This window comes from Epinephelus fuscoguttatus, linkage group LG22 (genome assembly GCF_011397635.1).
Source record: "Epinephelus fuscoguttatus linkage group LG22, E.fuscoguttatus.final_Chr_v1".
Lineage (NCBI taxonomy): Eukaryota > Metazoa > Chordata > Actinopteri > Perciformes > Serranidae > Epinephelus > Epinephelus fuscoguttatus.
Window position 1 is genome coordinate 3208046 of NC_064773.1, and position 22624 is coordinate 3230669.

A 22624-nucleotide genomic window follows, 5' to 3' on the forward strand; every position below is an offset into this window, starting at 1 on the left:
ATAACATTTACCCGTAAAGAATCAGGTCAGCTTTAAGTGAAACTAGTTACCCAAAGAATCGAGAAGAATTGTCATATCCTAATAATGGGTAATGAAATCAGTCATCCAACACGTTGCCTCATAAGCATGCAGTTTATTAATGTACTTGGTGTATACATTAATTCGAGTATGTTTAACACTTCAGTCTTGTCGGTTACTAACAATTATGTATAATTGTAGTAATAATAATAATTTTACATTAACAGAAACGAGCTCTTTGGTTGCTGTGTGTGGCTCTTAAAAGAGCCGTTGTGTTGAGGTGAGCTGAGCTGAGGTGAGGCGGTGATTTAACCTCCGAAGCCGTACAGGGTGCGGCCCTGCCTCTTGAGAGCGTACACCACATCCATGGCGGTGACCGTCTTCCTCTTGGCGTGCTCGGTGTAGGTGACGGCGTCACGGATGACGTTCTCCAGGAAGACCTTGAGCACACCGCGGGTCTCCTCGTAGATGAGGCCGGAGATACGCTTCACACCGCCGCGGCGAGCCAGACGGCGGATGGCGGGTTTGGTGATTCCCTGGATGTTATCACGGAGAACTTTACGGTGACGCTTAGCGCCTCCTTTACCGAGTCCTTTGCCTCCCTTGCCGCGACCACTCATTTTTTTTCTGAATCTTGTTTGTTCCGAAGAAAAACTGATCTCGCTCAGAGAACCTCAGTATATAAAGCCATTCTGCGGACGTAGTTGAAGACAGGGTAGCTAGAAGAGTTTCCCCATCCCTCTGTTTTTAAAGCGACAGACCGCTGTATTTCCAATCCACCAAATACAAACACAAATCAGGAGGGAGCGAGAAATTGAGAATTGTTTCCACGCAAACAGGGCTCCTTTTTTCAAAATATTCACACAATTATCCAAACACCACACTCAATTTGCATAACTCCTAGATTGTTTGCAAAATGACACACTTCAATCAAAACATATACACATATTTATAAAAATGCTGTTTTGTTTTCATCTCACTAACACAGTCTTCAAATGATCAGACACTATTGCAGTCAGTTACACACTACAGTGATCAATACAAAATACATTTGTAAAAACCCCTATTTTAGGAAATAGCTGGTCTAGTGCTAGACTTTTTTGCCAGACATTTTTATGTAAGGGATAATTTAGATGACAAAAAGATATTGTCAAGCCCACAACATTCTTCATGATTACTTTGAGGTATACAGAGAAAGTACACAAATACAACAAACAAACACAACACTGATTGCAGACTGCGGCAGACTGAAAATATTTATTTCTTACCATACTCAGTTACAGTAACAGATCAACAATGAAAATCAGAACAAAACAGTAGTTTTTCTTACTACTGTAAAGTGTGGACAAATAAAAATCTGTAGACAAATAAAAATTACTGCATGAAGTACCTACACTTACAGCAACTCTGAAGAAAAACTAAAGCAACAATAACAAGAACAATACTGTAACTAATCATTATCTCTCCGTCTGGCTGGATCAGGCCATAGGATTTCATCCACATCACAGGCTATGTCTTCATTGGCAAGGCACCGTTGGAAGAATCGCCTTGTGTGACAAATCCACCCCTGCACAGAAGCTGCTTCGATAAGATCACAGGCCTGCTCCATGGCCTGAATGAGGGGCAAACGGTCATAGGCTGAAGGTCCTATACCTTCCACTGCCATGCAGAAAAAAACTCCTCTATTGGGTTTAGGAATGGGGAGTATGGTGGAAGGTATAAGTCTGCAAATTCAGGGTGCTCATGGAACTAATTGTGGACCAGAGCAGATCGATGGAAAGATACATTGTCCCAAGGTGTCCAAAGGTGTTTTAACATAAAAATGGTAACAATTGGAGTCTTTTTTTGACATTGAAAAAGCGTTTGATAAGATGTGGCATGAAGGACTCATATACAGGCTGCTGGACCATAACCTTAAACTCCCACAGCAGATGGTGGTGCTTTTAAACAGTTTTTTAAAGGACAGAGAGATTTGAGTAAGAGTGGGAGCCTCAATCTCCAACAAATTTAGCCCAGAAGCCGGTGTTCCACAGGGCTCAGCCCTCAGCCCCCTACTATTCTTATTGTACATTAGTGACACATTTGAAGAGGAAAACATGCCATGGAGCTGCAGATAAATGAGTGGGGCTTGAGAGAGAGAAAGTGCACTGTTTAATCACAGACAATGCATCCAATATGATCCTTTGTGCCAAACTGTTGGCTGTCAGAAATGTTCCATGTTTAGCCCACAGTTTCAGTCTTATTGTGAAGAAGGTATTGGATCAAACTCCTCCACTGGCTGACATCAGAACAAGAGGCCGAAGAATTGTTGCATTTTTTTAGGACAAGCACAAAAGCAAAGGAGAAACTCACAGAGATGCAAACTCAGCTGCAGAAGCCAGTTCACAAACTGATTCAAGAAGCTGAAACCAGATGGAACTCCACATACTTGATGTTACAAAGACTATATGAACAAGGAGAACCAGTTGGTGCAGCAGCAGCACACCTCACCACAGACATTCCTCCTCTCACATTTGCAGAATACGAGACAGTCAGTGAGTGTTTAGATGTTCTTGCACCCTTCCCTCTAGCCCCCTCAGAGATGTCAGCCGAAAAGCATGTTTCTGCCTCAAAAGTTATTCCACTCATGAGAATGGTACAGCATAAACTGGCTATAAAGGCTTCAGCACTTTATCTTATAAAACAACTGCAGCATGAGCTGGTCAAATGATGCACAGTTGAAAATGTATCATTTATCATTCCATATTATTATTGTGTTTTCCATACCTCTCTAAAAATGTTATCAGCTCTATCAGTCAGCTGCCAAGGAAGAACATGGGCCTTCAGCAGAAGACAACTTGTGGGATCTTTTGGACAGCAGCGTTGGATATTACTGTATGCATCATTTTGTGATTATGAAAGATGACTAATTTCCCTTTTTCCCTTCTTTTAGGTAAAACAAAACAATTTTAAAGTGCAACAGCACATGCTTCAGTGGAGTTTCAAAGATATTTGTCTGAGCTCTACCTCTCCAGAGGAGAAGACCTGCTTACTTACTGGGCATCACGTGGAAGAATATACCCAAACCTTATCAAAACGGCCAAAAAGTATCTCCACATGCCAGCAACATCTGTGCCATGTGAGTGGTTTTTATCCAAAGCTGGAGAGGTAGTCAGCCACAAAAGGAGCAGACTGAAACCACGCAGTCAAAATGCTTCTTTTTTTAAAATAAAAACACTCACTGGTTTACTCGTACACCTCATTTATATTAGCACAAGAGTAGTATACAAGAGTAGTACAAGCACGTTCCATTTCCCCACTCCCTCTATAGATGCAGTTCTGAGGTACAGCCAGCAGACGTCACTCTTCTGACTGTGTGAAATGCTTCGAGCAGTGTGTGACTGATGAAGCAGTCAAAGTGGTTCACTGCTTCATGAAGCTTCGATTTCACCATCACTACTGCTATGGTGTTTGCGCCACCTACTGGCAACAGGAAGCAATAGCTATTTGTTGAACACGTCAGAAAGTTTAATCTTATTTCTTATAGCCACAGTGAAATGTAAGAAATGCAAGCGAGATCACACCTATGGCAAGCCGTTTTAACATTTAAATCGCTAGACTGGATATTCATTACTGATATCTGCAACATAATTTTGCCTAGTCAAAACTTTTATTCAAGATATCTGGAATTAGATTTTGCCTAGTCAAAACTCGAATTACAGATATCTGTAATTCAGTTTTGACTAGTAGGATTCAAACTATTTTTGCCATTCATGTGTATGGGGTTTGTCATTATAGATATCTCTGATGTAGTTGTGGATATCTGTAATTCCAGTTTGAGATATCTACAATTTAATTTTGACTAGTCATAATTCAAGTTCAAGATATCTTTAATTATCATCAATTGAAGATATCTACATGGTCCTTTCTAGATATCTTGAATTGAGTTTCAGATAGTCAGAATGATATTGTAGATATCTTGAATTCGAATTATGACTAGTCAAAATGACGTTACAGATATCTTAAATTAAAGTTCATACTAGTCACAGTGATATTACTACTAGTCAAAATGACGTTATAGATATCTATAATGGTAATTCCGGATAGTCGGACTTAGTGATTAAATGTTAAAACCGCTTGCCATATCACACCCAACATTTATTAATAATTGAATTAATAAACAACAAAACTTTGCTCTTAAAGATATAGTGGGTGGCCCTTAAAAGAGCCGTTGGTTGAATAGTGGAGGCAGCAGCAGTGTTTACTTGGAGCTGGTGTACTTGGTGACGGCCTTGGTGCCCTCAGACACGGCGTGCTTGGCCAGCTCCCCGGGCAGCAGCAGGCGGACGGCGGTCTGGATCTCCCTGGAAGTGATGGTGGAGCGCTTGTTGTAGTGAGCCAGACGGGAGGCCTCACCGGCGATGCGCTCAAAGATGTCGCTGACGAAGGAGTTCATGATGCCCATTGCTTTGGAGGAGATGCCGGTGTCGGGGTGGACCTGCTTCAGCACCTTGTACACGTAGATGGCGTAGCTCTCCCTCCTCTTGGTCCTCCTCTTCTTATTGCCGCTCTTGCTGACGTTCTTGGTGGCGCCTTTCTTTGAGCCCTTCTTGGCCGCTTTGACTACAGTGTCAGGCATGTTGTCGCTCTGGTGGGAACCGACGAGTATGTGCTAACGGGTCGGAGCGCTGCAATATAAATGAAACCGTATGCAAATTCAGTGTGCTGTCCCCACTCTGCCATTGGCTGATATTCAGAGCCTCATGCAGTGTAGAAACTTTCCCCGGATGTGACTCATGTTTCTGCTGCTGGGCTGGTTCAAGGATCAGAACCGTGATATCAGTTATCTGTTGGGGGGTTAGATATGATTTTAATATGTATTCATTTATTTTTCCTTGATTCATTGATTGAGTGATTCAGTAATCAATGAATTTATTCTTCTAATTTGTCCTTGAGCGAGTGTTGTATAATCGTATGGTTTTATCTCCTTGCTGTTTGTCTCTCTGATTGTAAAGCACTTTGCGCTGCATTCTGTGCATGAAAGTGCTTTATGAATGAGTTAATTCATTCAATACATCATCACCATCACAATATTTATGTCTGTACAAATTGTACAAATGAAACAGACCAGTAGTAGTGTATGTATGGACAGTTGTGTGGACGTTCACCAGGACTGTGTTATAAGTCCTTAGAGTGGATTTATGTGCATTTTTTCCCTTTGACATGAGTCCTTGAATGTAAAGTGAGTAAGCTTTTGTTCATATTATCCAGTTTCGTAATAACTGATTTGAGATGTCAAATCAAACTTACCCTCTGCACTGTTGAAATACCTCTTTTTAAAATATAAATCTTTAAACACTCCCTGCTTTACTGGTACACCTCATTTATATTACTATAATGGCAGAGTTGCAGAAGCACCAGCATTCACTTCTATATCACGTGATACTTGGGTATTATACAAAGCGGTACCAGCACATTCCTTTGCCGCGCTGCCTCTGTACACACCACGTGACAGGCAGTCCTGAGGCCTGTTCAGGTCCTCCACTTAGATGCAGTTCTGAGGTACAGCCAGCAGATGTCACTCTTCTGACTGTGTGAAATGCTTCGAGGCAGTGTGTGATTCATGAAGCAGTTGTGTCAACGTGGTTCACTGCTTCATGAAGCTTCGATTTCACCATCACTGCTGTGGTGTTTGTGCCAAATACTGGCAACAGGAAGCAATAGTTGTAGGACACTTAAATAAAGTCTATAATAAATTATATATATATTATATATGTTGCTATGTGACTGTCTCTGTTGGACACGTGAGGCAGACATGTCTTTCTCAGGATTTATTGCAGGACCTCTCATTAAAGGTTACAGGAACAGGTCGGTGTAGTCTGTAGAAAGCAGAACCTGTATGATATTATATATATAAAAACTTCAGTGTTTATTGTGAAAAGACATGTGATTTGGGAGGAAAAAGGGTGATGTTAAAGGCTTGGTATGTTTCACAATATGTTGTACATCCATGACATAAAGTGTTAACTGTGGGCCAGTTAAATCCTGTGTCTTGTTTGTGTCTGATGTTCAAGTAAACAATTTAAAATACAAAACCCAAAACCAGTGAAGTTGGCACGTTATGTAAATCGTAGATAAAAACAGAATACAATGATTTGCAAATCCTTTTCAACTCATATTCAATTGAATACACTGCAAAGACAAGATGTTTGATGTTCAAACTGAGAAACTTTATTTTTTTTTGCAAATAATCATTAACTTAGAATTTAAAGGCAGCAACACATTGCAAAAAAGTTGGCACAGGGGCCTTTTTACCACTGTGTTACATCGCCTTTCCTTTTAACGACACTCAGTAAACGTTTGGGAACTGAGGAGACCAATTTTTGAAGCTTTTCAGGTGGAACTCTTTCCCCATTCTTGCTTGATGTACAGCTTAAGTTGTTCAACAGTCCGGGGTCTCCATTGTCGTATTTTACGCTTCATAATGCGCCACACATTTTCAATGGGAGACAGGTCTGGACTACAGGCAGGCCAGTCTAGTACCCGCACTCTTTTACTATGGAGCCATGCTGTTGTAACACGTGCAGAATGTGGCTTGTCTTGCTGAAATCAGCAGGGCGTCCATGAAAAAGACGTTGCTTGGATGGCAACATATGTTGCTCCAAAACCTGTATGTACCTTTCAGCATTAATGGTGCCTTCACATATGTGTAAGTTGCCCATGCCTTGGGCACTAATACACCCCCATACCATCACAGATGCTGGCTTTTGAACTTTGCGCCTATAACAGTCTGGATGGTTCTTTTCCTCTTTGGTCCGGAGGACACGACGTCCACAGTTTCCAAAAACAATTTGAAATGTGGACTCGTCAGACCACAGAACACTTTTCCACTTTGCATCAGTCCATCTTAGATGAGCTCGGGCCCAGCGAAGCCGGCGGCGTTTCTGGGTGCTGTTGATAAATGGCTTTCGCTTTGCATTGTAGAGTTTTAACTTGCACTTGCAGATGTAGCGACGAACTGTAGTTACTGACAGTGGTTTTCTGAAGTGTTCCTGAGCCCATGTGGTGATGTCCTTTACACACTGATGTCGGTTTTGATGCAGTACCGCCTGAGGGATCGAAGGTCACGGGCATTCAATGTTGGTTGTCGGCCTTGTCGCTTACGTGCAGTGATTTCTCCAGATTCTCTGAACCTTTTGACGATATTACGGACCGTAGATGATGAAATCCCTAAATTTCTTGCAATAGCTCGTTGAGGAATGTTGTTCTTAAACTGTTCGACAATCAGCTCACGCATTTGTTCACTAAGTGGTGACCCTCGCCCCATCCTTGTTTGTGAATGACTGAGCATTTCAGGGAAGCTGCTTTTATACCCAATCATGGCACCCACCTGTTCCCAATTAGCCCGTTCACCTGTGGGATGTTCCAAATAAGTGTTTGATGAGCATTCCTCAGCTTTCTCAGTCTTTTTTGCCACTTGTGCCAGCTTTTTTGAAACATGTTGCAGGCATCAAATTCCAAATGAGCTAATATTTGCAAAAAATTACAAAGTTTACCTGTTCGAACATTAAGTAACTTGTCTTTGCAGTGTATTCAATTGAATATAGGTTGAAAAGGATTTGCAAATCATTGTATTCTGTTTTTATTTACGGTTTACACAACGTGCCAACTTCACTGGTTTTGGGTTTTGTATATAGTTGTCACCATCTAGTGGACATAATCTGATATTGTGAACTTAACTTTTTGTGCACTTGATAAATTAGATGTAGAATGTTTCTCAAAGTGGTAAGAGGTGAAACTTCTTCTCCATCACAACTCTCTGCACTATTAGCCTACAATGATCTGTCCATCCATAATGTTCATGTGATCATGATGGAACTGAAAGAGTGTCAGTGTAACATTGAAAGTCACTTGCTGCTTCCACAGACAGCTGACATGTATTTGTCAGTGTGTTTGATCATTAATAGGACAAAGTTATGAACGATTTCAATCTAAAGGAGTCACAGCAGCAGCTGCGATGGCAAGTCTGGCTAAACTGCACCATGAGCCTCGGCCATCAACGGCGTGTTTGCTGCCACCACAAAAACGGGACTTTATTGCAAAGTCATCGACAGCACATGGTTGTTTTTACACGGAGTCCCTGAACAAACATGTGGGCCAGCTGGAAAACGGCTTTTGATGGAGCTGTGATGCATTTGAAATCATTTTAGGAGACAAATGAGTGGGAAAAGCCGCCGAGCAGCGCTGGCCACGGCGGCAATAGGCGAGGTTTGGAGGCTCCACACACAAAATGCAGACAGCATCAGAGCTCTCCATGACTTGAATATGAAGAGACACAAGTCCGCTATCGGCCCTTCGCTGTCAGCCTTCAGCACCTGTCACACATTTAGTTTGGACTCTTTTAGCAGTCCAGAGAAAACACAAGTTGCACGGCATCCACACTGCACGGAGGAGCCACGGGCTGCCTTGAGTCTCCACGGTTCTCATGGTGTGTTTAAGGACAGCCTCCTGCTCGGAGCTCTCCAACAGTCCAGTCACACTCTCGTCTTGTCCTCAGTGACAATCCAACAACTGCAATAGAAGATGGCAGAAGTAGCTCCAGCTCCAGCTCCCGCTCCAGCCGCCGCTGCGCCGCCCAAAGCGGCCAAACCAGCCAAGAAGAGATCCACCGCACCCAGGAAGAGCAGCCTCAGCGTCAGCGAGCTGATCGTTAAAGCTGTGGCCGCATCCAACGAGCGAGGCGGCGTGTCTACGGCCGCCCTGAAGAAGGCTCTGGCTGCCGGCGGCTACGATGTGGACAAGAACAAGGCCCGCGTCAAGCTCGCCATTAAGAAGCTGGTGGCGAAGGGGACCCTGGTTCAGGTCAAAGGGACCGGGGCCTCCGGCTCCTTCAAGATGAGCAAGAAGGCAGACGCCTCCAAGGCCAAGAAGCCAGCGGCCAAGAAACCTGTTAAAGCCAAGAAGCCCGCAGCCGCCAAGAAGCCCGCAGCCAAGAAAGCTGCAGCGGCAGCCAAGAAGACTGCGCCAGCCAAGAAGGCAGCTTCCCCGAAGAAAGCCGTCAAGAAGTCCACCAAACCCGCAGCCGCCAAGAAAGCAGCCAAGAAAGCAGCCAAGAACGCCAAGAGCCCTGCAAAGCCCGCAAAGAAGCCTGCTAAGGCCCCCGCTAAACCCAAGGTGGCCAAGAAGCCATCGAAGAAACCTGCCGCCAAGAAGCCTGCCAAGAAAGCAGCACCCAAGAAGAAGTGAGCTGTCCTCACTCTCAACAAAGGCTCTTTTAAGAGCCACCCACATCATCATTAAAGAGCAATGCTTTCTATTGTATTAGTAATATCTGCACACAGTACGTCATTCAAAGTGAGTATCATGAAGAGAAGGGTAGTTAGAACACACCAGATCACCACAAAGGTTACATTAAACAGAGTAGATAATGCTGCTTAACATAATGATAACAGTTGACAGAGAGTAGAGGCAGACAGGTAGAGAAACTAAAATCATTTCTCTTCATACATAAACTATCTTAGAGAGCTATACTCATAGAATCTGGGGTTACAGTACGTAACCAACGTTTCTCTCCAACCACTCGCTGTGTTCTTCAGCCTCATCAGCTGACCAATCCTGTGCGAGCAACAGCACAGTCTCATTTACATAAGGTGGGAGACCCTTCTGCGCTCTGTCACCTCACTCTACTGTAGAGGACCTTCCAGCTGTACCTGTGCCTAAAACCACCGTTAAAAGCGAAAGTTGAGACACACAGAAATACGTCCCGTAAGCCATGATCTCATTTCTCTCCTCCCGTTGGTAATGTATACTTCCGACTTGTATAAGATGCTGATGTTGATAAGTTGACACACAGATCAGCCAAAACTATGCTATCAGTAACAATGTTAAAGAACCATATTAAAGTGTCATATGTTTATAATAAAACCACATGAAATAGATGTGATCTGATATGAAGCGGCCTACGGCTATGTCGAGCATCAGATATCAGAGGGAGCTTATTTTATTTAGGTAGAGATCGGACAGAGTATGTTACACTGAGATGATGTGTGTCGTTTTCAGGGGGAGAAGAAATACATAACGCACAACGGTTTTTGGAAATATGTATTATAACTATTTATAATCTAGATAAATATTTCTCTATTAGTTGAAAAAATAAGATTTAATTATGAGGCGAAACACTCATTTATTTTCCATAAAAGCCAAAGCGTCTGCAATTTTTGAGGACATTCAGGTTTTTACCAACAGCAGCAAGCAAAAAACCCCAAAACAACTGTACTAAACATATTACGTTGACAGGGTATTTATTAAATTGCTTTAAATTGTTGCTCCTGAATTACGCCCAATTTGGACTCGATTTTTAAATAAAACATCGAAATATTATGACACTATTCATAATCTTCACTTGTAAATAAATGACGCGGTAGCAAACTGATTGTTAGTGATGGCAGTGCGACACTGAAGCTTCGATACGTGCTTCAAACCCTGGACTACAAACCACTGCTTCAAAGCTTGCTTTGGTGCGGAAAAAAATCACGTGACATATGACGTCCGAAGCAGCAACTGCTTCGTTGCCTGAATGAATCACCTGACTGGTTCGCGGTCCAATCAGGTGATTCACTGGCACCGCCTCGTCTCGATTCTGACAGCTGACAGGTTGTGACAGTTTTGAATCTGAGCGCCACAACACTGTTAAAATCGCTCCAAACAATGCACAGTTTGTGGGTTGTCGTAGTTGGTGTGTTATTGCTGTTGAGTTGTTGGTATTGCGTTCGTTTGTATTGGATCATTATGGAGCCAGCCAGGAAGAGAGGTCGTTCTGACACTTCAATCTGATCGCTCCTGATAAGGTAGGTGTGCTTTATGTTTAATATGTAACGTAGGAAAAGTAAAGTTATAACTTACAACAGTAGCTGTCAGTGCAGTACTACTATAGCTACTGTATGCTGTATCTAAAGTCTATATTAAGTAACTTAGCATCACAGTAAAATGATGAGTATGATTAGTGTAGCCATTAGGCTATAGCTTTATAGACTCAAATTGCATTTTTATTTACAAATGGCTTTCTCTACAGGTCCGGTGCTTGGTGTGTTCAACTGAACTGAAGTATCATGGGAATACTTCCTCCATGATTAGGCACTTCACTGCCAAGCATGGAGCTATTAACCAGGGGAACACAAATCAAGGTAGGCTATATTATATTATTATTAATTAAACACACTAACACAGTATGATATGACTGTATTCCATGACTCATAGACCTGTTTCATTTAAATGCAATTTCACATAAATCCTTATTTTCTTTTATTCATTTTCTTTTTATTTCTTTATGTCTTTATTTATTTGTCTTAGTGGAGCGGAAGCGAGAGCTAGATGAGGCTGTTGTCAATATGGTGGTGAAAGACTCGCAGCCTTTTTCCATCATGGATGACTGTGGCTTCAAGGAGTTTGTGGCGTTGCTTGATCCCACATACACTCTTCCATCCAGACAGGCTCTAAAGAACATGGTGGTCCAGAGATATGAGGAGGAGAAGACCAAGGCCAAGGCTGTCATGCAGAAGGTAGAGGCTGTGAGCCTGACTGCTGATATGTGGAGCTCCATTAATATGGATGCATATCTAGCAGTGACCAGCCATTATGTGGATGACTCTGTGAAGCTGGCCACAGTGCTTTTGGGAGTGCTGCCTTTCCCTGAAGCTCATACAGCTGCTAACATCACTGCTGCAACGAGGTCTCTCATGGAGGAATGGGGCATTGAAGGCAAAGTGACCTCAATTGTGACCGATGCAGGAGCTAATATGGTTGCCTCTGTCAGAATTCTAAATCTAAGACATGCTTTGCGCATGCACTAAATTTAGTGGTGAAGAAGTCACTTGATGCAACTCCTGGCCTAGAAGACCTACGCACAAGGGCACGAAAAGTGGTGAGTTTCTTCAAAACCAGCACAACAGCAAGAGAGAAGCTCAGAGAAGTGCAGGAGCAGATGAATTGTCCAGTGAAGAAGCTGATTCAGGAGGTGGACACACGCTGGAACAGCACCTTCCTCATGCTGCAACGCCTTTTTGAAGAGAGACAGTCAGTGGGGGCAGCTCTTGCGATGCTGAGAACAGACGTGAGACCTCTGTCCTCTGAGGACTACGAAACAGCTACTGCATGCCTGCAATTGCTTGCCCCCTTTTACCAGGCAACAGTAGAACTGTCAGAAGAGAAGAGAGTCAAAGGTCATCCCAATGATAAAAATGTTGATGTTGTATTTGTATGACACAATGGGAAAAATAAGCCACAACACCGCTAAAACACTGGGAGAGAACATGGCGTCATTGATGCAAAGCAAGTTCGACACGACGGAGACCCAAACTGCACTGACCCTGTCAACACTGCTGGATCCAAGATTCAAGACCTTTGGTTTCTACAACCAAGTACAGGCACAGGCAGCAGTGAGACGACTGACAGCAGAATGCTCACAAATAATAAGACACACAAACAGAACAACAGCCCTCCACATCAGCTCAACCAGCACCAGCAAATGTTGGAAATCCATCATCCACAGGTAATGATATAAATATGAATAGATAAAATGCAGGACAAAATAAGTACTGATGAATACTGTCATGTTTGTCTTTCAGATATTAACCTTTGGGAAATGCTGGACAGAGATGCTTCTGAAGCAAGGAGGGGAAGGAATGCCACAGCAGATGCTACAGTGGAGGTACATGACCGATCCACCACTGGAAAGATCAGAAGACCCACTGGCTTACTGGATGAACCATCAAAATGTGTACCCTCATCTGTTTCAGCTCGCAAAACAGTTTTTATGCATGCCAGCATCATCGGTTCCTTGTGAGCGAGTATTCTCCAAATGTGGAGAAGTTGTGAGCAAAAAAAGAAACCGGCTCAATCCAAATACTGTGGAAAAAATAATGTACCTCAATAAAAATCTTTGAGTGTTCCCCATCGCACATAATCACCCCCTGCCATAGTTACAAAAGCACACCCAACCTCTGCCATATTTTCCCAGCACTCTCTCCTCAGTAACACAGTACACACATTCATCAGTCTTTATTTGTAAATTGAACATATTCAGTCTGGTGTGTGTGCTCATCAATTTTCAAAGCAGACATTTAAATCCAAGGGTGATCAAAGCAAAGATGCTTCAGAACTCAAGTAAAGTAGTTTCCCCAACACTGTTCATTGAGGTGTGTGTGTGTGTGTGTGTGTGTGTGTGTGTGTGTGTGTAATTAAACACCTCCTGTCCACCAACTAGCCTGCCTAATTTGACTGCAGCCTTGCACTTCGCCAGGAGAGGTCACTGTAACTGAAGCTTCGAGTAATGAACCCTTTTTCGAAACAATTGGCTCAAGTGGTTCAGTGCTTCACAAAAGCTTCATTTGCCCATCACTACATCAACCAACCTGATTGTATCATCTTAAAATAATATGCATAATCCGCGAGTGTATGTTAATCTTGATCAATCAATTGTCATATTGCTCACGTAATTGTTGTTCTATCCGTTGTAAGGTAGATCATATAAATGTTAACAGTTAACATCATACAAAATAATGAAAGAACAAGAAAAGAAACGAGCTCTTTGGTTGCTGTGTGTGGCTCTTAAAAGAGCCGTTGTGTTGAGGTGAGCTGAGGTGAGGTGAGGCGGTGATTTAACCTCCGAAGCCGTACAGGGTGCGGCCCTGCCTCTTGAGAGCGTACACCACATCCATGGCGGTGACCGTCTTCCTCTTGGCGTGCTCGGTGTAGGTGACGGCGTCACGGATGACGTTCTCCAGGAAGACCTTGAGCACACCGCGGGTCTCCTCGTAGATGAGACCGGAGATACGCTTCACACCGCCGCGGCGAGCCAGACGGCGGATGGCGGGCTTGGTGATTCCCTGGATGTTATCACGGAGAACTTTACGGTGACGCTTGGCGCCTCCTTTACCGAGTCCTTTGCCTCCCTTGCCGCGACCACTCATCTTGTTTGAATCTAGTCTGTTCCGACTGATGATCCTCGGCAACAAAGTATCAGTACATAAATCCTCTCTGCGGACGTAGTTGAGCACCGCTGGGTGGAGACCCGTTATTTCCCCCTAACAAAACCCTCCGCCTTCACAATAGAAGCAGGAAATCTCCATTCTACTGTGAATAGATGACTCATCTATCAGCCCCAATCCATCACCCCACACCAACAGAGAAATAAACAGACTCCAAAGCACCATCAAATCACAACTCCCCTCCACAAACACAAAACCTGGACATCATTCTACCACAAACTGGACCATGACACAAACCCCCGGACCTTCTGGCAGAAAATCAAGAGCATCAATGGAGATCCACAAAGCAACAGCACCCCCACTCAAATCACCTGGAACAATCATCACTGACAAAGACAAAACCAAACTCTTCAGCAGCCACCTTGAAAATATTCACTCATGCCCAAACGACTACCACGTCGACAGCACATGGAAAGATCTGGTAGACAGGCAATAAGCCCGTTAATTAAGTCTATTTAAATAGACGATTTAAATATTCAAATGAAACAAGAAATTAAAACACTTGGTAAAACTTTTGTAACAATAACTGCAGTGAACATAACTGGAAGGATAAACTGACTATAGTAGTAGAAGAAGTCAAACAGTGGCAAAATAAAAACACTAATTATAAATCAAGAATCAATATTATTAAAACGCATATCCTATCCAAACTCTATTTCTAGCAAACATCTTTCCTCCTCCCCCACCATTGTTAGAAAACTAACCAGTGTGTAAACGTGGTCTGGGGCACTACTAGAGAGCTCACACAACGTGAGCTTTTATTTAAAGGCAGAGAACATGGTGGTCTGGGTGCTGTCGACCTAAGTATTCGGTTATTTGTTGCATTTATTAAAAATGTGTCAGCTGGTATCTCTAGATGAGCTCTCTGGGTTGGAAACACCAAAAAATGGCACAAAAAACATGGCAGGGCAAGACAAGGCCCTTATTATAAATTAGTTTATGCTGATTTCGTAACTGAATATATTAACCTACAAATAAACTGGACGAGTGACTCGTGTAAAACAATATTTAATAAAACAAATAATTATAAATATGGTGGAATTATTAAATAAAAAAATGTCCCAGAAAGTGAATCAATAAATATAATTAAATTATTAAACAATAAAATATGCTCATAAATAAATCTTAGAGATGTCCGCTGGCTCATGTCCGTAGGCAGACTTCCTGTTAGAGCTGTCGTCTCATGGAGTTGCTATGTTACAACCAAACAATGTCCCATGATTTATTGTGACGAAGATGAAACGCAGCAACATGTCTTAATGGACTGTTACAGGGCCCAGGCTGTTTGGTCTGTCTTGCAGGGCCATGGCCTAGTTTTTAATCTGAACTATAACTGTGTCATGTACGGCCTCCTGGAAGACACGATGCCTCCAAAGAAAAAAGAACTCTTCCAGTTGATCATCAGCATCGTAGGTTTTAAACTGTGGAAGACCAGATGTGTCATGATCACTAACCAGACTGTTACTGACTGTGACATGGTCGTGAAGCAAGTTCTGACAGACCTCAGAAGGAGGAGAACTTTGGACAGGGCTCAGAACCTCCTGGAACCTGCTTGATTTAGAACCTCCAGACTGAACTGAACCCTTTGCTTCTTGTAAAACATGCACTCTGGCTCTGGCAGCACTTTATTTTTAGATACACACTATATTGTATTGTGATGTATGTTTGATTTGTACCTGTGAATCTCTTCAATAAAAAAGAAAAGTAGACAGGGAAATCACAAAACATGACACATCACTGAGAAATGCAACTGACCCCAGCACAGAGCACCACCCCCTCACCAAACCCATCACCACCCAAGAACTTCAACTACACCTGGGGGGAAAAAAGAAGAACAAAGCACTGTGGACACCGTATCAATAAAACAAGCACCGATCACCTACCTTCAACACCTTGGACAACTCTTCACCACCGGACACTTCCCTTCATCCTGGAAAACTGCACTTGTCACCATGATCCATAAACCAGGAAAAGACCCCCACACCGTCACCAGCTACCGCCCCATAAGCCTTGCATCACCACTCAACCACATCAAATCAATGGGCCTCATAGCAATACACCAAGCCGGATTCAGAAAAGGAAGAGCCACCGCAGACAACATCCTCCATTTATCAGAAGACATCCACAGAAATGCCGACAAAACACAAATAACCCTAGCATTTGATAAAGTATGGCATAATGGACTCAAATTCAGACTTCTGGACTCAAACCGCAAACTCCCACAACCCACCCAGTCCATCACCTCCAACTTCCTCAGTAACGATAAATCAGAGGAGAAACAGGTAACAGCATTAGGACCAGATTACATCAGCACCTGTTCAGCATCAGGAAGGTGAATCTGAGGCCCCTTTGGTTCAGCATTTCCAAATACATCCCATTCCACACCTAATCATCTCTGCTGTGGAAAGCAACCCCAACTGGACTCCTGGTCAAAGGAGGAGAGCGGAGGGAACCTGGATCAGGAATCTCAATAGCAGACAACCTTATGGTCTTAACGAACGCCTCCTCACACACAACTAAGAGCTCTTTCTCTTTCACAGCCCAGTTCCAGATACAATACACAGTATGGTGCATTCAATACACACTTGTCAACAAAGATTAAAAACATGAAAAAGCTCATCTCATCTGCTTTTTTCTCGGTTGTATACAAGGTTCAATACATACTGGTTCATATTGCATACTCTGGTCTGATTCATCATGGCATCCTGTATATACATCCTGAGCTGCACCTCTGTTCATTTGGTTTATAACTGAAAGACAACACTCCAAAACACCAAATAACAACTTAAATCAATTCTCTTAAATAAAAATGTCTTATGTGATGTTTTATGTATTTTGACTTTGGTTTGCATGTCAAAGTTGCCTCCACCCTCTCATCACCTTTCACCCCCCAAGCAGGAGTTCCCCAAGGTGCAGTTGTAAGTCCCCTCCGCCTGCACTACGATGTGAACTTCAGTTATTTTCCACCTGCAAAGTCGAGTCTTTCTGGAATAATTCTCTACATAAGTGAGATTGTGCTGTAAAGATGAACAGCAGGTATCAGCAGAAGACACATAGTTATAGATCAACACATGACAGACTCACTAAAGTGCAAGAGCAGCTCACTGGGAAGTATGAAAATATTCATTAGGGCCATAATATGGATATCAAAATAAAGTTTTGCCCCCCGATCACAAATATCTTCAGTGACACAGCTGAGAGCTGCTGTTCATCCTCTGGATGTAGATGTCAGTCCATTCAAAAACATTGAGGAGGAAACCAGACCTGTGTTGTGTGTTATCTGAGTGAGGTGGAAAATAAAGTTCATTTTCCAGGAAGTGATTCAACAAAACCCAGAAATAGTTTGATTGAAATGTTTGTGTTTCAGTTTTACAACGTGTATCAGGGCTTGTTACTGAAGCACAAGAAAGTTTTTGTATTTATATGAGAATAAAGTGTATTGTTGTTGTTGCACAGAGTCCAGGTACTGAGACAGTGAACAGCAATTGTAGGCGGATGTAAAGTGCATAAAGATTTATAGATGCATTAGACACATGATGTCCAAGCTGTGCTGCCTGCAGACCTCACATATGAAGACTAATGTCATGTGTAATATCTACACTTGATGCATTCAGTGATGTCAAACTTGCCACTCAGCCTGTCTATTGTTAGTTCACTGCCTCTAATCAGTCAGGTGCTGTATCTATACTCTGCCTCTTCTTCTTATATATATATGTAGTTTTGTGATATTACTAGTTTGAATGTTTCTTTGCAATGTCATTGTTTTACTGAGGTTTCCCGTTTGTGCTTTGACTTGATTGCTGCAATGTTGCAATAATTGTGTTATTGTAGGAGGAACGGAGGTCTTTGTGAGGTGAGTGTTTGGCTCTTAAAAGAGCCTTTTTGGGGTGTGGTTTCCAGCGGGTGAGCAGGTGAGCAGGTTTACTTGGCCTTGGCAGCCTTGTCGGTCTTCTTGGGCAGCAGCACAGCCTGGATGTTGGGCAGCACGCCGCCCTGAGCGATGGTGACTTTGCCCAGCAGCTTGTTGAGCTCCTCGTCGTTGCGGACAGCCAGCTGCAGGTGACGGGGGATGATCCTGGTCTTCTTGTTGTCGCGGGCGGCGTTTCCAGCCAGCTCCAGGATCTCAGCCGTCAGATACTCCAGCACCGCCGCCAGGTACACGGGGGCTCCGGCACCGACACGCTCCGCATAGTTTCCTTTGCGCAGCAGCCTGTGAACACGGCCGACTGGGAACTGAAGGCCGGCACGAGAGGAGCGGGTCTTCGCCTTGGCTCTGGCTTTACCGGTGGTTTTCCCGCGACCAGACATGTTGCGATCTTTCCTGGAGTTGACACTCACAGACAATGCTGCACCGACAGCACAAAGCCTCCTTTATATGTGCGGGACGGCTGCTGTCACACCAACCAGGAAAGAGGCTTCCAGCAGAGCAGCAGAGGGCGGCGCACTCTGCACTTTGGCGCACATTTTTCAACCGACTTTGGGCCAATAAGCGGCGCACATTCAGGCGGGGCGGGGGGGCGCTGGTGGAGGCGGTGCTGAGCTCAGTTGAAGAGCCGCTCACCAATGAGGAGCCGGAGGTGTGACGCAGCGAGAGGCACGTCACAGCCGGTCCCACAGTTTAAGAGCCGCGTGTCTCTCGCTGTTTCCTGCATGTTTGTCGAGACCAGACAAGTTAGAAGAAGTCATGGCAAGAACCAAGCAGACGGCCCGTAAGTCCACCGGAGGCAAAGCCCCCAGGAAGCAGCTGGCCACCAAGGCTGCCCGTAAGAGCGCCCCGGCCACCGGCGGCGTGAAGAAGCCTCACCGTTACAGGCCCGGTACCGTGGCTCTGAGAGAGATCCGCCGCTACCAGAAGTCCACCGAGCTGCTCATCCGCAAGCTGCCCTTCCAGCGCCTGGTCAGGGAGATCGCTCAGGACTTCAAGACCGACCTGCGCTTCCAGAGCTCCGCCGTCATGGCTCTGCAGGAGTCCAGCGAGGCTTACCTCGTGGGTCTCTTCGAGGACACCAACCTGTGCGCCATCCACGCCAAGAGGGTCACCATCATGCCCAAAGACATCCAGCTGGCCCGCAGGATCCGCGGCGAGAGGGCTTAAACTCACCCGACTACACTCCTCCAACACAACCACGGCTCTTTTAAGAGCCACCTCACTCTCACCTCGAGACCTCCTTCCTGCTCATGACACATGAATATTAACTCAATACTAAGATTTTACCTGCAAATGCACTCATTCGGTGTCATATTAGAGAAATTACACATTTACACCACATTCATCACTGTATGCATCATACCACAATAGAAATCATATCATGTATAGCACCAGATAATCCTCTTCTGTGCTCTCTTTCTGATGGTATGAAGTTAATACTTCTCAAGAGAAACTTAATATTCTGCTCTATAACACAGTCTGCGACTCTGACTCACTGAACTGAGTGATGTTGTGTTCTTCCTTTCATATATGTGTTGCCATAATCTGACATGTTTAATTAGCTGTCATTCATATTTATTGCTGTAATTCTAATCTTTTAATTCTATTCATAATTTTCTTGACATTTGTATGTTTGCTCTACCTCTATTTTCTTCAGCCATTAATCACTCACTTATATTTCGTTTTATTGCTACTTGTTTTATACAGTACTTGTTACATGATGTGTTGTACTGTTCGTGTGTTGTTGCTGTGGGGATTTGGCAAAGTAAAAGTTATTTCACTCCGAGATAACTAAACTAAAGTGCCTAAAAATGAACCAAGTCCCGTTTACTCACTGTGTAGGTCCGTTCAGTGAACGTACCACAGTCCTCAGTGATCCCTTCACTGAACGTGCTGCGGATCACTGAGTCACTTAATGCACACTTGTGCACAGTTACCTCGTGATGAGAGGATCTGACAGTGTCAGCCACGCGTTTTGTGTATATGTGATTCAGGCGGGTAGGCGGTCCCTCCCTCCCTGCAGCCATCTGGTCCAGCAGCTTTCTTGGTAGGCCTATTTGTAAGTTTAATTTCATTTATTATTATTTGAAAGGGACAGTGCAAGTTAATGCACGTCACCATACGAGCAATACAATGACGTAAACATGCCAGATTGTAGCCACTGGCTAATTTCCACCTGTTGTCTCTAGCAGATGGTCCCTATGTACAACACAAATAAAAACAAATAATCACATTCTTAAAACAAAACAACGATACATCCAGTTGATACATCTAAGTGCCGACATGCCTCAAGTACAAACAATAACACAGTGCAATCAGTCTTAATAAAGTGCATATGGCAGTACTAAGTGCAGCTGTCTGGATAACAGTGAAGTGCAGCAGTCAATAAGTCAACATGTTTCATTATCAGTCAAATATACATTCAGTAATGTAATTCTAAATTACACAGTTTTATATGCATTGCACCTGTAATATTTAAATGTATTGCACAATATCATACCTACACAGGAATTTGTACACATTTTCCTGACATCTTCAACACTGATGATAATTATCTCAAGGCAATTGAAAAGAAGCCATCTGTGAAATTGGAAAAGCCATCTCTCAATAGAGGAGGAGGTCTGCGACACCACCTATCCCCCACCTATAATGCTGTCCTTTCATCCTTGCCCAGGAGGCTTAACAACTTAATCTCTAAAAACAACGGTCGTTCACAAATGGCCTCATGTGACTCTAACGACTCCAGTGACAACCGTTGCAGCAGGAGTTTCAACGACTGTCGTTGACACACCATTGGAGCACTAACGAACCAGTGACATCATTGGCCTTGTGAAGACCTCCCCAGAGGTTAAATACCTGGGTGCTTCCACACCAGTTTGTCAGACTAGTTCCAGCCGTCAGACTAGCATGAACTGATGAAGCCTCTTGGATAAGAGGTGAAACGTCTTCTAAGACAAAACCAAGTCTAGTTGCGTTTGATTCAATTGCCTTGAGATAACTATGACCTGGATGAATGAGAATATCCACAGGCATTGATGATAATTCTGTGTGACGCAGCAGGTATTATACCTTTTTAAGTATTTCAGTGCACTTATCGCACTGATTCAAATCTGTCAAAGTGTTTAGATCATTGGCAAAATGCAGTTCACTGTCCGTAACGATGGGTTTATCTGGAGGTGACATTCCTGTCATTGATTTCATGCTGCTCCACTCTTTTTAGGATTATTGGCTTCCAGAAGCTCTGTGTGCCACTTTTGCTTTGTTGCTTGCCTCAGTTTGATTTTCAGTTGTTTTTCTGTCTCTAAGTGCTCCAAAATCTTTATTTTTGATCTCATAAAAAAGTATGAAGTAGCAGATAATGTAAATATTGAAATAAAATGCAACTACCTCAACAACCCCGACTCCAAAAAAGTTGGGACACTGTAAAATGTAAATAAAAATAATGCAATGATTTGTAAATTCTTTCTGACTCATATTCAAATGAAAACAGTCCAAATATAATATTTAATGTTCAAACTGATGAATTGTTTTTATTCTGCATTTGATGTTGCAACATGTTCCAAAAATGTTGGGACAGAGGCAACAGAAGAAGTTGTTGGATGCTCAGATGTGTTGAAACATTCGACAGGTAAAAACAGGTTCATTAGTAAGTAGCGTCTTAAAAAGGCTCAGGTGTGGGCAAACAGTCCGACAGTTTGAGAACAACTATTCTCAACATGCAAAGAATTTAAGGATTTCTTCATCAACAATCTAAAATATCATCAAAAGATTCAGATTCCAGAGAATTCTCTCCATGTAAGGGACAAGGCTAAAAACCAACAGTGAATGGCTGTGACCTTTGACCCCTCAGAGGGCACTGTATTAAAAACTGACGTGACTGAGACGTGGAGACCTGACACCTGAGATGTGTGTCATAGAGGTAAAATGAGCTCCCTGAACAGAGATCAGCTCTGTAGGTGTCAGTTCAGCACCTCGGACAGCGACACAGGTGAAGAGGACACCTGGGGATATTCCAGAAAGCGGGTTTAGTGAAAGCTCCGAGTGTGTTAACCCTGAAATGAGGGAACTCTGGGTTTTCAGTTCCAGACAGAGAGGTAAGTCAAACTGTGAGTCAATCACCATGGCAACTGACTGTGAACTGAACCTGCTCCCCTGTCTCCTCCCTACTGCTGAGCCTGAAGCAAGCTGGCAGACAGACATGGGTTGTCTGTATGTAGGAAATCCTAAGTCATCAACCATCTATAAGTGTTTAAAATAGCTGCTGAAATTAGCAAGGATTCTTTTTTAATATTTTTTTAGGGGGACATTTTGCACACATCTGCAAGTGTTTGTTGCCGTCATGTCCACAGTCCACATTATTGTGTGCCTGTGTGTGTTGTGTCTATGATGTGTGAGCTGTGTACCTGACAATTATGTCACCCCTATGTATGTGTTTCTTACAGCACTGTGGTCAACGGGAGTTGTTTTTAACCCTATGGGCCCGAACGACACGTCGTGCGTCCAAATTCACACCTGTCGTTCTGATTTTCTCCGCGACCGTGCGTCATAGCGAGAAGCCACGCATATCACGTGAAACAGCGGAATTGTCGGTAATCCAATGTTTTCACAGCGAAAAAAAAGATAAATTTACATTAAATTGATGTATAACAGCTTT

General features: G+C 43.4%; 5 protein-coding genes across 5 annotated transcripts; 1 reads left to right on the forward strand and 4 right to left on the reverse strand.

Annotated features, from left to right (window-relative positions):
* Nucleotides 1–253: 253 nt before the first annotated feature.
* Nucleotides 254–675, reverse strand: LOC125882612 (histone H4). The gene has a single exon (XM_049566398.1). The coding sequence runs from the start codon at nucleotides 636–638 to the stop codon at nucleotides 327–329; it is 312 nt and encodes a 103-aa protein (XP_049422355.1). The 5' UTR covers nucleotides 639–675; the 3' UTR covers nucleotides 254–326.
* An 802-nt stretch (nucleotides 676–1477) lies between these two features.
* On the reverse strand, nucleotides 1478–4663 carry LOC125882609 (histone H2B 1/2-like). Its single transcript, XM_049566394.1, has one exon. The coding sequence runs from the start codon at nucleotides 4634–4636 to the stop codon at nucleotides 4259–4261; it is 378 nt and encodes a 125-aa protein (XP_049422351.1). The 5' UTR covers nucleotides 4637–4663; the 3' UTR covers nucleotides 1478–4258.
* Nucleotides 4664–8538: 3875 nt separating this feature from the next.
* Nucleotides 8539–9243, forward strand: LOC125882596 (histone H1-like). Its single transcript, XM_049566385.1, has one exon. The coding sequence runs from the start codon at nucleotides 8581–8583 to the stop codon at nucleotides 9241–9243; it is 663 nt and encodes a 220-aa protein (XP_049422342.1). The 5' UTR covers nucleotides 8539–8580.
* A 4347-nt stretch (nucleotides 9244–13590) lies between these two features.
* LOC125882613 (histone H4) lies at nucleotides 13591–13974 on the reverse strand. The gene has a single exon (XM_049566399.1). It carries the CDS (start codon nucleotides 13962–13964, stop codon nucleotides 13653–13655), a length of 312 nt encoding a protein of 103 aa, XP_049422356.1. The 5' UTR covers nucleotides 13965–13974; the 3' UTR covers nucleotides 13591–13652.
* Nucleotides 13975–17932: 3958 nt separating this feature from the next.
* On the reverse strand, nucleotides 17933–18368 carry LOC125882601 (histone H2A-like). Its single transcript, XM_049566389.1, has one exon. It carries the CDS (start codon nucleotides 18348–18350, stop codon nucleotides 17964–17966), a length of 387 nt encoding a protein of 128 aa, XP_049422346.1. The 5' UTR covers nucleotides 18351–18368; the 3' UTR covers nucleotides 17933–17963.
* Nucleotides 18369–22624: the final 4256 nt, after the last annotated feature.